A 14,418-nucleotide genomic window follows, 5' to 3' on the forward strand; every position below is an offset into this window, starting at 1 on the left:
ACACATTACATACTTTTTTGAACTATTTTAATAAAAACTTAAGTTTTTCTATACAACATACAGTTCTAGACACAAAATAATGTCACTTAAATTAATAACTTTATAGTATTACAATAAAAACATTTTGTTAATTAATAATAAAAATTGTGAATTTTATTATTAATAGAATAAATATCTAGAAACTAAATTAAATAATAGTATTGAAACACCAATAAAAATAATAGCAATAAAAAATAATTACAATACCATCTGACCAATTAGCAAACAAATTATCATGGTAATTATACATAAATAGTAATTTTTAAAATTGTTTTAATTTTTCATGAAAACTTTAAAAAGTTTCCACCAATTTATGATTATATTAATATTACGAGTAAAGGATTTTCCCTAATATTACAGGTAAATAAATATCAAATTATTATGTTTATACTCATATATTTATAGGTAATTACCGGTATATGTATAGAGTAAGACTTAAATAATTGAATTGTATATACAATGAATGAAAAAAATTATATATAAATGACACAAATAACCAAAAAAAATCCTAATAAAAAATATTTATTATTAAAGTATAAATTAGATTGTATTCAAAATAATTATCTATTATAAAAAAAATCCCAAAAGAATACAAAATACAAGAGTAAAACACAATTATATATATATTACTATTATTTATATCTAAAAAAACTTGTGAAACCATTTTATGGTCCAAACAATTATGAGACTCCGTATGTCTCTACCAATGCATTGACACGACTGACGTATGCAGCCTTAGCCTCGTCTTTAGACATACCTATCAATCAAAGAAAATCAATTTAATTCTTGTGGACCCAAACCTAATGACATGACAATCAATGGTAACCTTTCTTCCCATTCCAAGCGTCCCATTTAGCCTTCCCTTTGAGGTCAAGCATACCGGGTCGGGCTGTGGTCACCGCAAAACAAAAATTCAAAATTTAATAAAATTGTCACTAATTGGTCACAMAATTCACGTCAAACCTGTATTACAATCGCCATCAGAGGATTGTTTGAAGAGTGCGTAAACCTCAAGCAACTCTTGATCCGTTGGTTTAGCTTTCAGTTTTCTCACGTCTTGGACAGCCTTCTGGAAGTTCTGGATATTGTAAGACATTTCGTTAACCATTTATTATATCATTGTTATACAGATATTGTAATCACAGTATAGATTCAGTTGACAATACCTGCTCTAAGCTCATGATGTCTTGAGATTGTGGTTGTGATGAATACGTCTAACAAGTGATACAACTAAAGAGTGACTTAAATATTGGCAACACTTGTAATCAAGTTTTATAGCAACTGATTGGTCCACTTGTTGTCTATTGTTATGCAAAGATAACAACAACAAGAAAAAAATGTTTACAATTGGTGTCAATTGGTCTCAAACCGGACAATAAAATCTATTACAAGAAACTGTTGTCAAAAAAAGTAGACTTCAGTTATGATAAGCTGACGTCACGTGTAGTTTAGTGGTAAACCTCTGCAGTATATTATGTATATCAGTGTATATCACCTCATATTATATGCCTTTCCCTCTACACTACCTCTACATTGCTATACACCTAATAAGTGCTCCACCTTTCGGGTCAAACCCAAACACAGACCTACTTATGAATCATAAGTTATTTTAATAATAATTATAATAATATTAAATTAAATTCAATTATTATTTTTATATATCATATATACTGTAATACAATAACTGTATAATAATATGAGTCAACAGAAAAATTGTCCGCAAATTATGTGAATTAGTGGGAAAACTAGTGGAAAGTGTCGACAAAATTATTTGCTAATTGTTTGTCACAAAAATACACTATTTTATGACACAATTTGTTATTTGCATATCAATTCAATTCAATTTATAACATATCGTATCGTAAATATAAACTTATAATTTATAATAAAATTATTTGACTAATAGTTATCAATGCATTCATTTATAGCATTTTATTAAATTAAATGAATTTATAATATAACTTAATATAAACTTTATATGTATGGAAACAATTTTGTAATAAATCAATGAATTTATTGTATAAATTATATGATATTTAATAATTTATGATTGATATTGTTATCAAAATTTTAATATACAAGTGTTTTAATTTAAAATAAAAGTTATAATTCAAGTTTATTAAACATTAGAGTAGTTTTTCAAAAATAAGTATTAATAAATTAAAATTAACAATTTGCTAATTATTTTGTTGTCAAATTATCACATTTTAATTAATACTGAATCAACAAATTAATATTGTTTTAGCACATCATTTCAATAAATTGTTTATAATATTTATAATTGTATCAATTTAACAATAATGATTTATAAATAATATATGATAAAACTAAAAAATATAATAAATTAAATGTTATTTTTCAAAATAAAATTAACATGCTAATTAATTTAGAACTTATAAAATTAAAAATAACAAGATATACATTTTAGACAATATATCTTATACTGTATTTAAAAAGTTACTAAATTTCATTTTTGTTTTAATTAAATTAAAAAATTATGATTTAATAAATCAAAATTCCGAGCAATAATAGAAATTGTTATAAAATTGTTATAAAATTGTTATATGTTAATGTTATATACTGTATTACAAATTGAAATTATTAAATAAAATTGTCCATGTTCATTTTCATTTATTGTTTAATACTRTATAACCGGYACAAGTGGTACGACATCTATTGATATACATTACTGTTATTACAATATATATGTAATTTAATTGAATACAAATTAAAAATAGATATAATATTTCATAAATTATTTAATACTTACTAATAATTAATTATTAGTTTTAAATATCTATTAAAAATTGATTGTTTGAAATGCAATTAAAATTACAAACAAATAAATTKTCATTAAATGAGTGATGTATTGAATATCAGTCAAAGACTATTACTATTAATACAATTGACTTTTGAAGACATCATTGATGTTATAATTGTTGCAGAGTTTAGGTGAAAACGACGACTTGTTTAGACTTCCTTTTCCTTAAGTGTGACCACAGAGTGAAACATCCAATACGTAAACAATGGTATGTTTTGATCAAATTTATGGATAATTTAAATAATTAATACTTTAACCATTGATATGATAATAGGCTAAGAGAACAAAGAAAGTGGGAATCGTTGGAAAGTATGGCACCCGTTATGGTGCGTCACTCAGGAAGATGGTTAAGAAGATGGAGATCACACAACACTCGAAGTACAGCTGCACCTTCTGTGGCAAAGAGTCGATGAAGAGGACGTGTGTCGGTATCTGGAAGTGTTCGGCCTGTAAGAAGACTGTTGCCGGCGGTGCCTATGTCTTCAGTACTACCACTGCCGCTACCATCAGGTCAGCCGTTCGACGTCTTCGCGATCTTAAGGAGTCATAAACTTTGTGACCAAATTTTTTGATCATCTGTCGCCTCCTTAATGATTGTCTAATGAATGTCATATTTAATGATTAAAACCCATTAATATTTAAATATTAATAAATATTTGGATAAAATTGATTTAAATACGAAAAGCAATAATTTATTTATTTGATACACTTTTAATACACATTAAGGCTTTGAATGGTACTATTAATTAAACAAATATATGATTTGGTTTATATTATGTGATACTTTACAAAATTAAAATCATAAATATACACAACACTTAAAATATCTGATTTTTAAAATATAAATTTATAATTATATGATTTGACTTTTGATTTAATTTTAAAAAACATTATTTGGTTTAGTTTCAAAGCAAATATATCTAATATGTATGAGAAGTCAATTTGTTAAATATTAAGTATTACGATATATAGTAATTTGTAATTTGGTTTGAAAGCACTGATGAAGTATTGATCCGATGAGTGACTATTAAATACTTATTAGCTTACAGTAAGACAATAACTTATTGTGCCCTTTAAGACATTTCCGACAGTCATTAAAGTCAAATAAAAAAACGTAATAATCTAATGATTAACTGAAAGGATATCTATTTTTGTTTCTTATTCTGTAAACCTTTGGCTAAATCAGGTATTTCAGAGTCAGATATCAGCTCATAGTCGTCCTCAATATTATCGGAACTACTATTCCGACTAAAATGTGAGGCAAAAAAGCGAAGTCCACCACTAGATTTACTCGACCGACTTGAATGTGAACTTAAGGAACGGGTGTCCAGTTTAATGTCATCGTCATTGAACTGAACATCGAGTCCCAGTTCTTTGTCGAGAGTAATGTCGAGCTGTGTTTCAGACAATAGTTGTAGTGAAGAGGTTTCACTTTGATCTTCTGGATCGACACCAAAGTCAGTGGTGAGTAAGAAGTTGTGGAGTGCACTCTCAGAAAGTCTCTGTTTTTCAGATATATCATCACTTAGTTTCTTATCAGGAGATTCTTTACAATCAATTTCATCATCATTTTGATTGGGAATAAAATAATTTCTCAAAACATCATATAAACCTTCTGGTAATACATATAAAACAACTCCCGGACCCAAAGCCAATATCATTGCTATTAAACCAATCAATTTTGTATTAATTTTAAAAATATAATTTAAATACAATAATACTTACTAATAGAGTATACAATTAGGGCTCCGGGAACCAGTCGTCCGATAATAGCACTCATGACTAATATAAATGTTGTAATTATAAAAAATTTTAAATGTTTTTCACGTCTTAATCTAATGAACCATAAGATGGTAGCTTTTGACATAATATATATTTCGTTAATATAGTGGTTAATTTCGGGTGCACTCAGCACTTGCGGGTGAACGGGTGTCCATCTAATACAAAATAAATTTAACAATTTTTTTAATTATTACTTCAAAATGTTGTCATAATAATTCAGTGCTCAACTCAATAGCAATTGATTGCATGAATTTTAGCTAAAGTTTCGCATAAGTTGTTTGATATAAACAAACAAAAAACTATTTCAAACGCGCAAAACTTATATAACAAACTCGTGATTACATAAGTTATAAAAAGCCGAAAAATTACTAATACATTGCAATAACTTTAATACAAATTACTAAAACACAAAAACAAAGTATAATATACTTAGAAATAGTTTTGAAAAAATCGGGGCCTTTGGCTCATTAAAAAAAATTAAAACAAATTTTAACATTGAAATAATATTTTTAATTTATTTTTAGTTAACTAAAACTTTCAAATTGTTTGCTTTGAAAGTCAAACAATTTGATAAACAATATAAAACTTAGAGTTCTATAAACTCTTTTATAATAAATGATAAATAAATAATAATTAAAATAATCAAATCAATTATAATGAGTGAAAATACCACTAATTTCATCAACAAAGGGATCAACTGATAATTAAATAAAAAAAAGTAATTATTATGATGTCATAATAGACTTACAAATTGTATTTTAAACTAATTCAAAAATATATATATAAAACTATTTATCACATTTACAACTGCATATTCATTGTAGGAATAATGTTTGAAAAATGTTTGTTTGTTTGTTATATACATTTTTATATTGTATTGTACAGTACATCGATATAAAAAAAATGATAAATCAATAAAATGATTCACACTATCGCTACTAATTAATACAGTATATCACATGAGCTTCAATTAAAGGGAATCCCATAATAAATATAATAAACAAAATAATAAACGATAAGATACTATGTTTACTCAAAACAAAGTTATGCAACATTTAAATGAAAATAATAGTYGAAAGTTAATAATAAAAGTAATTAATAGACAACTTGTGACTCGTTTTATAATCATTGATATAATTTTGATAACAATAAAAGTCACATTCAAATGGATTATGTCTTAAAACATAAGATTTTGGTGCAAATTGAAGCCAATCTGGCGTTGGCTTACAGCCAATGGTTCACCAGTTTTGTTAAACTCTGCAAATTTACATACAATAAGACATGACTTACCCCTCAGTATCTGTCAATTCGTTTGGTGTAACTGTTGGACAATAAAAAAGATTAAAATATAAATTATAAATAAATTAAAATATCATTTGAGTAACACTTTAGTTGACAAAACAATATTTACAATTATATACCTCTAATCTCAGGCCATATATATTGAGTCCAAAGTTTAAAGAAATGAATGCAAAACAAAGCTAATCCAAGATATGAATAAAAACGAAATCTATTGAACCAAACAAAGAGCCTAAACATAGGATGACATTAATAAATGATTTCATTAGTGGATATGATATTAGAGATAATGGTTAAGAAAATGCATACCAATAAAGACAATTAAAAGCAAGAAAAGAAACGGCAGAGTGATAGGGCTGTTCCCATATTAGGATCCGCTGAAGACATACAAACATTGGCTCCAATCGTATCATAACATCCTTTAGTGTCACCTCTTTAGCCGGTATTGACTCCATCGGTGAAGACTCGTTGCCATCAGTGGTCAGTCGTCGTAGCACTCGATTGGTGAAGAAGTCCTTCACGAGACTAAATGATAACCTATTCATGGCTTGTATTTCGGGATTTGACTTAAAAATATTCACTCAAAATAAATGGCAAAATAAATATCACATATCAATGAAAAATCATTTCAATTATAATTACAAATACATTGCAATTAAATATTATATTTAATTTGTTTATTCATTTGATTACGCAATACATATGACATATGATTCAAACAATTACTACTAAAAACTTGTATTCAATTTAATGTATGACTCATTGATTCAACCATTCAATCAATGCTTCACTCACTTCAAGGCTTTAATGAGTAAACAACACTATTGTCTGTATTATTGTGTAATCAAAACAATTGTTAATAACAGTCTATCTCTATTGTTGACTAATTTGGTACTTTTTATTTTATTTGCAAAACATTAGTATTATATTATATTATGTAATATTAAATAGTAATACTATTTGGTTATAAAATGATTGTTACATATAATAGTATTCAAAAGGGATGAACACTAGAGTCAGTGTAAAGGCAGTCAAATACATGTAAATTACATTTATATTACATTTATGTATTAAAAGCCATTCACTTTCATTAATAACATTACTGTATATTGTATTGCCATCTATTGAATGGTTATAATAATTAATAGTAATRTTAATACATTTCCAATACATTAGATGTCGCTATAATATACATTACAGACAACTTTTATTAAATAACAATATTATATTCAATTTAGTCTACAGTTCTGTAGTATTAATTTAATACATTATATAGAATTATTATAAAATATGAACATGGTGTTTTTTGGAATTCATTTAATAGATTATATAGTTAATTATTTTTATTAATTATTAATTAATAATAATTATTATATATTTAAATAATTAGYTGGATTATAAATAATAATTTTTTAAAAAATAATTAATAATTAAATATTTTTATCTTAACAGTTGTAATGCAATTATAAAATTAATTCTAACATAATTTAACTTTATTTAAATTTTACAATACACTAACCTTTAGTGATTAAAWTTTTAAAAATTAAGTTTTTATTAATGATCTATGATATACACATTTATATCTCATATTTATATATATATATATCTACTGTACAATACATTATATGTTACAAATGTTTTAAAATAATTAATTAAACAATATTTTAAATAAAAACTTGTCATGATCATTTTGATGAAACTTATTAGTTTTTTAAAGTGTTAATCACGTGATTATATAATAAATAAGTGCATTTTTTGGTCATATAAGTGTTGTTAAGTAATGATTTATTTTTAAAAATATTTTAAAATCTACAGTATATTTGCTTATCAATAAAAAATATTTGTTTTTTTTAAATTAAGAATGAAGCATGCACAATTATGCCTATAATTTGGTATATTTTATTGCAATTTTTCATTGATATATTTATATTTGTTTATCAATATTATAGATACTTAATAATAAATTAGTTTAAAATAATATCATTTAATAAATATAAATTGTATTTATTGTTATTGAAAACATTAAGATAATATTTGAACGGATGTTATGACACAATTCATTTTGTTTGATTTATTAATTTATTTATTGTTTATTGAAATTTTCTTGAAAAACAATTTGTAAACTTTTTTTGCAATAATCAACTAGTTTTTTATATTGATAATTTTTTTGTTTATATTTAAAAAAATATAAAACATCACTATATAAACAATTGTAACTTAATTGACGCAAAAAGGAAATTGAAAAAAAAACAAAATCTTATCTCAAAAATAACTAATCGGAAAATTTATTAAAAATAATGGTATGGTCTGTATGATGACAATCATCACATCAACTGGTGGTTTCAGATTTGATATGATTTTATTAAATATTTTAAAGATATGTGGAATTTTGAAATTTGATTAACTATTCCTAATCAATAATTACTATAATTATCAAAAATAGAATCGTTTATTATAATTATATTTCAATTTATTGATCAATTTTAATAAACAAATATATTCATAACTTTATTTTTTTTTATTGTTAATTGCATTAGTTTTAAGGTAATTATAAATGTATATAATATTTTTTGTGAAAATTTCTATTTATGTGTCAATGCTTTAAAAAATTATAAACATTGTTAGATTTTTAATTAGTCATAATAGTAAATCTAAAATTTATATTTATCTAAAATTGTCACACTTTATATTGGAAAATTTAACGATTAGTTTGGAAAATTAATGTATTTTTGTAGTCATATTTAATTTTTTAAATAAATAACTTGATTTATTCATTGATATCTTTGATGTTTTAGTAGTAATGTTTGTTTTCTGTGATATACTTTTCAATCCCCGGTTATAAAGATTTCTTTATTGATATCTTTTAAATTTCAAATTAAATTGATTTAAATCAATTTGACTAATTTTAATTCAATCAATTTAACTGATAAATTCAAAACAGTTTTTATCTTACTTCAATAATATTACTTTTAATTTAACTTATAATGTAATGTAATTTAATTTTAATATATATTTAATACATTTATATTCTGTAAATTAAAATTATGCATTTTTACTGATCTAAGTCTAATTCTCATGAGATATACTTCTCTATACTGTATATACAGTGTATACTACTGTATACATTATTTAAGATAAATTATAAATTTTTATAAACAAATATTTGTCATCAAACTAAACTATCATCATATGAATTGATAAAAAAAAATAATTAAAATCACGAATAAATATTTTATACATTTAATATTATTAGTTTGTTTTAATCAATTTTATCAATGTATAGCTATTTTTATAGCTAATTATTATCAATTTAAACTTTGGTGTTTATGTTTATATTTTGTATATACTGTATAATAAAAATATATTATATTTTGACGTAAATATATTATCGTAAAATGTAGTAATCATGTCGCGTAAATTGCAATTGTATTTACTTATTTGTTATTTTATTAGAAAAATTAAACATAAAAATAATATTTAATTTATTAGTAATGACAAAATATATCAACAACAAAAAACTACTTATTGTTTACAGTTTATTATTATTAATTTATAAAATATATATAAATTATTATTGTACTAAAAAAATTAAAGTTTCATTATATAAATTTTTATATTAAATAGATTTTAAAAAAATACTATTCTTGAAAAATATTTTACAGTATATACACTCAATTATAATGATAACAATATAACAAAAAAATTATGTCTTGATAACTATATTTTTTAATTCAAAAAAATAATGCAATTTAATTTTTATGTGATTTAAAATTATTTTATTCATAAAAAATTATTGCAATTTATCTAGCTTAATTTTGCTAATTTTTAAAAATTGTTTATTGTAATTTCCATTCACTTTGATGTCAGTATTATTTGCATTTTTTTGTATTTTTTATGAATTAATTCATTTTGTTAACTGAATCATTTGATACCTTACATGACTAAAGTTGATTTTATTGTATTACGTAGTCATGTGATCTTTAAAAGTAAATTATAATTTAATATTTACTTTGGATAAGGAGTTCGTATGGAAATGTTTTCTAGCATTCTCAACTTGTTATTTTAGTTTAATTCTTATTTTTTATAATTTATAATTTCATTCACATATATTTTTTCACAAATATCTGATTTATTGATTAAATTTTCTTTATATATTTAAAACTAATTATAACTGACAATTATAAATATTACTTAAGCCTTCAATATTTTTTTTATTATTATCAATATTTATAAAAAAACTAATTAATGTAAACTAATATAATTAAAAAATTAACATTAATTTAAATATAGTAATAGTTACACATTGTTACAGCTATTTAGTGAAAAAATAATAAAACTTTTTTTTTAATTTTATTAAATTAATCAAATAAATAAAAGTTACATATAATAAAAATATAGAAACAATAAAATAGTATAAATTATTAAATAAAAACACATTTTTTCAATTGATTAATAATATCCATTTATTATTGTTATAATATATACTGTAGTTTTTAACTACATTTTAGTAAAAGTATCGAAAAATCTATTTTTATCACTAACTTCTGAAGGACTGGTATTTCTGATTTCTATATTTCCTTCTGTCCTCCCGTTTGTTAAATTTTTTTTTGGAATTTTTAAATTTTGACTTTAGTTTTGGATTAAGCATAAAAAATAAGGTATTAATGGATTGTCATTAAAATTTTTATATCTCTTTAAGAACTTAGAGAAAATGGCGGCCAAAATACAAAAAAGATATAAGGATTCGCATAATTTTTTATTTCTTAGAGAACATAAAAAAATTTAGATTTAAATAATTTTTTAAGTTACAATTTGATACCTTACATGAATAAAGTTGAGTTTATTTTGTCATATTGAGTGATTTAATACCATATATGACTAAAATTGAGTTAATTTGGTTATAATGAATCATATAATATTTTGTATGAATAAATTTAATATTTAATTTAGATAATGTATTCGTCTGGAAATGCTTTCTAGCATTCTCAACTGGTTAATAATAATTTTTAATTGTGATTTTTTTAAAGGTAATTATGTATTGATCCTTATTATTAGTTAATTAATTAATTATATGAATCCGTTATATTTGGTGATATTTTATCAAAAATATAATAAACATATTTTTTAATAAAAAAAATTCAATGCAAATTATAGTGCATAAAGAAAAAACAATAGTTATTAATATAATAAACGTTAAACTATTGATAGTATAACATAATAAAGTTATAAATATTTAATTATAATTGATTATTAAAAATAAAAATTTCTATTATATTAAAAAATATATATTTTGCGATAATTACTATTATGATAGCCATATACTGTATAATAATTTTCTTATTTTCATATATAAAATAATAATTTATAAGAAAAAAACATTAAATCATAAATAATTATTATTAGTATTAATAATAATTTTGTTGTCAAACTTTAGCTCATTTCGTAAACTTTCGTCTAAAAACTCCAGCAAACGGTGCTTATAGTCTACCGGTGTATTCCTTAGTGACCGGTTTAACCAGTTTTCCGGCATTTTACTAACGGGTATCAAACATATCAACTGTTTAGATGGTAGCGATTGGTTGTGATAACTATCATCACCACTATTGCCGCCATCCCGGATCTCATCTTCAGAAATATACAGTGGATGACATCCACTTGACATACCGTTCCCTGCAAGCCGTGCTCTAGACAACAACAATGACTGCTGGAGTTCCCGTTCCAGCCATGTTATGATACCTGGTTGTTGTGTCCATTTGGCCGGCCATTCCAGTCGATCCCATTTCGACAGGCAATTGACTCGTTGGGTAAGCAACAGGTTTTTCAGGGCCGGTATGCCTTTAGGTATGGTATACATTAGGGATGTTTCACTTGATCTGACAATTACCGATAGTTTTATGAATTCGCTAAATAGAGAGAAAAAAGTAATAATTTTTAGTTAATATTAGTTAATTAATTAATTAATTGATTAATAAATATATGAATAATATTATTATTACTCGTAATAGTGTCTATAGTTTTGTCTAATTTGTTGCCATTCAGTGGCCATCCGATAGATTTTACGAGACTGTATGGTAGCCACCAGTGTATGTAATGACTGAAAATTGGACTTACGATACAAACTCATTGACAACTATAATATATAATATATTATATTAGGTTAAAAATAGTTAATAATTAATTAATTAACTTAATTAGTTAATTAGGACTAACTTTAATAAAGGCAATAATATAGGCGATACGTTGATAGGCTGCCACTTTGCCGTCGATACAGTCGACAATCAAACTGGATAGTGTCTGACTAAATTGTATGACTGAGCTCAGGGAGCTTAGTGTACTGCCGCAACATTGACGACCAAACAAATAGTTGGCCACATCGCCGGTCTTTATCTGCGACATCAGATAGCCATCAACGGAGCATATCTGGTCGGCTACATGTTCAATATTATCATCTGTTACCCGAAACTCGTGTATATTCATAAACAACTTGTAGATGAGCTCCGATATCATATTTTTCGTATCCCTGTCCTGTTTTTGTCTCTCATCCGTTGCCGCCGCTGCTGTCGACCACTCCCGTGGCGTCCACTCTAAGTCCAAAAGTTGTTGGTCATCGGCGTACAGTTCCCGGGAGTCGACTACAAGCTTCCGGAGGTTGACTTCGCTGGTGTGCCGTCTGATTGGTTGCATCAACAGGTTTTGGTTCAACAGTAGACTATACTTGACTTCCAGATTGGGCTCGAAATAGGCGAAACTTTTTAGACCTGTGCCGCCGGCGCCCGACAAAACCGTATTACGATAGCCACCACCAGCGGTTCCGCCAATGGTTTTACGATACGATAGCCATTGGTTGAGAGCCTGGTCAGCCAGTGTATGGATCTGATCCCATGAACGGTTCGCATAGCAAATCTGCTGATGATTGGTATGAACTGCGGAGGGATTGTGGGAACTGGTGGTAAAAAAATTTGTTTCAGCTGTCAGCTTCTCCGGACTACTGCTGCTGACAACTGGCAACGACAGATGACTACCATTGATATTATTATTAGTTGACTTATGAATTGATGGCCTATCGGTGCTGAGCACAGGCAGTGTAGCCGACAATACACGTTGGATACTGAGTCCGAAAACATCAGACGAGTCAACGGTCGACCTGTCGTACAACGATTGACAGCTCTGGTAGTAATAGAGATTTTGAGTTCCTGTTTGCGGTCGATGTCCGTGTTTGGCCATAACATTAGGGTTGTGCTCAAAGGTAACATAGTTGTTGTTGTCAATTGAAAATACTGTTTTAGCACTCGGTTCTGGACTACCGGTGCTTCTGTTGCTAACAAACCCAGAGTCATGTCGGCGAAGATTATACTTGTTTTTGCCGTAAAAGTTACAAAAATTTAGTATCAATTTAAACCGATTTTGGTTACGATTATTATTATTATTATTTGTATTATAGTTTTGATGATTATTATTATAGCGATTGTGATTACGAGTATTGCTATTATTATTATTATTATTTGTATTATTATTATAATTATCAAAACCGTTAATATTATAATAAAAGTTTTTATTTTTAGTATTAGTATTATTATAATTATTATATGACTTTCCGTTATAATTGCGATTGTGGTGATAGTTATCTTTACCTATTGTGTCACTAGTAATATGATGACTACCATTAAACAGACTGTCATTACTATAATCCATACAATTGTCTTCTAATTCAAACATCAGTAGATTGGATACCGATAGCGATTGCATTGTTGTATTAGTTGTTGTTATAGTTTTTTTTCAATATTATTATTATTAGAACAGCTTTTGAAATCACAATTTAGTTTTGTATTTTACAACAACAAAATTTTTTACACAAATATCAACAATCAGTTTACAGTTATTTATATATTTTGTATTTTTTATATAATTTGTTTGAAGTTTTTTCAATAGTTAACAATAACATTGAATTTTGTATAAATGACATTAATATAATAGTTTCACTATTTTAATTTTATCATTATTATYATTATTACTATTATTAAATTAAGGAAAACTTTTTTAGATGAAAAATTATTTTAAATATTATTACTATAAGTAATAATACTTATGTTTATATATCAATATATAACTGATATAATTATTATTAAAAATATTAAATATTAAAAAACACTTTGTAAATATAAATATTTAATAATTATTTTAGTCAATTAGTTAATTATTACAAAGCAGACACTAATGTTGGTAAAAATTAAATAATTATTTGAAATAAAAATTTTCATTTATAGTGTAAAGTTAAATACACTACAGTAGTGGCAAAAACAGTACAGTTATCTATAGTATAACATAACATTCAATAGACTCGAGAATGTATTGGTAATAATACTGTACATTAAATAAGTTTTTAATTAACAATTACAGTATTAGTACTGTATATTGTAAATGTCTGACCTATAAAAAGTTATAGTTTTCACTATCTCGTAATGAATTTGTCATTTTAT

At 24.9% G+C, this 14,418-nt stretch overlaps 3 protein-coding genes across 5 annotated transcripts; 1 reads left to right on the top strand and 2 right to left on the bottom strand.

Annotated features, from left to right (window-relative positions):
* Positions 1-550: 550 nt before the first annotated feature.
* Positions 551-1,530, bottom strand: LOC128965983 (acyl-CoA-binding protein homolog). Of its 3 annotated transcripts, XM_054312798.1 has the most exons (5): positions 1,429-1,530; positions 1,206-1,340; positions 1,003-1,117; positions 866-928; positions 551-796 (listed from the first exon to the last, which is right to left on the bottom strand). In XM_054312798.1, the coding sequence occupies exons 2-5, from the start codon at positions 1,218-1,220 to the stop codon at positions 720-722; spliced, it is 270 nt and encodes an 89-aa protein (XP_054168773.1). In that variant the 5' UTR covers positions 1,221-1,340; positions 1,429-1,530; the 3' UTR covers positions 551-719. The 3 variants fall into 3 exon arrangements, with proteins under 3 accessions (XP_054168773.1, XP_054168766.1, XP_054168757.1); XM_054312791.1 differs by having other exon boundaries at positions 1,206-1,530; XM_054312782.1 differs by lacking the exons at positions 1,206-1,340; positions 1,429-1,530 and having other exon boundaries at positions 1,003-1,150.
* A 1,425-nt stretch (positions 1,531-2,955) lies between these two features.
* Positions 2,956-3,553, top strand: LOC128965775 (60S ribosomal protein L37a-like). The gene is made up of 2 exons (XM_054312547.1): positions 2,956-3,068; positions 3,135-3,553. Exons 1-2 carry the CDS (start codon positions 3,066-3,068, stop codon positions 3,408-3,410), a joined length of 279 nt encoding a protein of 92 aa, XP_054168522.1. The 5' UTR covers positions 2,956-3,065; the 3' UTR covers positions 3,411-3,553.
* Positions 3,554-3,662: 109 nt separating this feature from the next.
* On the bottom strand, positions 3,663-6,718 carry LOC128965766 (reticulophagy regulator 3-like). The gene is made up of 5 exons (XM_054312535.1): positions 6,251-6,718; positions 6,064-6,173; positions 5,933-5,963; positions 4,586-4,797; positions 3,663-4,523 (listed from the first exon to the last, which is right to left on the bottom strand). The coding sequence occupies exons 1-5, from the start codon at positions 6,484-6,486 to the stop codon at positions 4,006-4,008; spliced, it is 1,107 nt and encodes a 368-aa protein (XP_054168510.1). The 5' UTR covers positions 6,487-6,718; the 3' UTR covers positions 3,663-4,005.
* Between the last annotated feature and the right edge of the window lie 7,700 nt (positions 6,719-14,418).

This window comes from Oppia nitens, unplaced genomic scaffold (genome assembly GCF_028296485.1).
Source record: "Oppia nitens isolate AA-2021 unplaced genomic scaffold, nextdenovo-longstitch-racon4-pilon3 scaffold10_pilon_pilon_pilon, whole genome shotgun sequence".
In the NCBI taxonomy this organism is placed as follows: domain Eukaryota; kingdom Metazoa; phylum Arthropoda; class Arachnida; order Sarcoptiformes; family Oppiidae; genus Oppia; species Oppia nitens.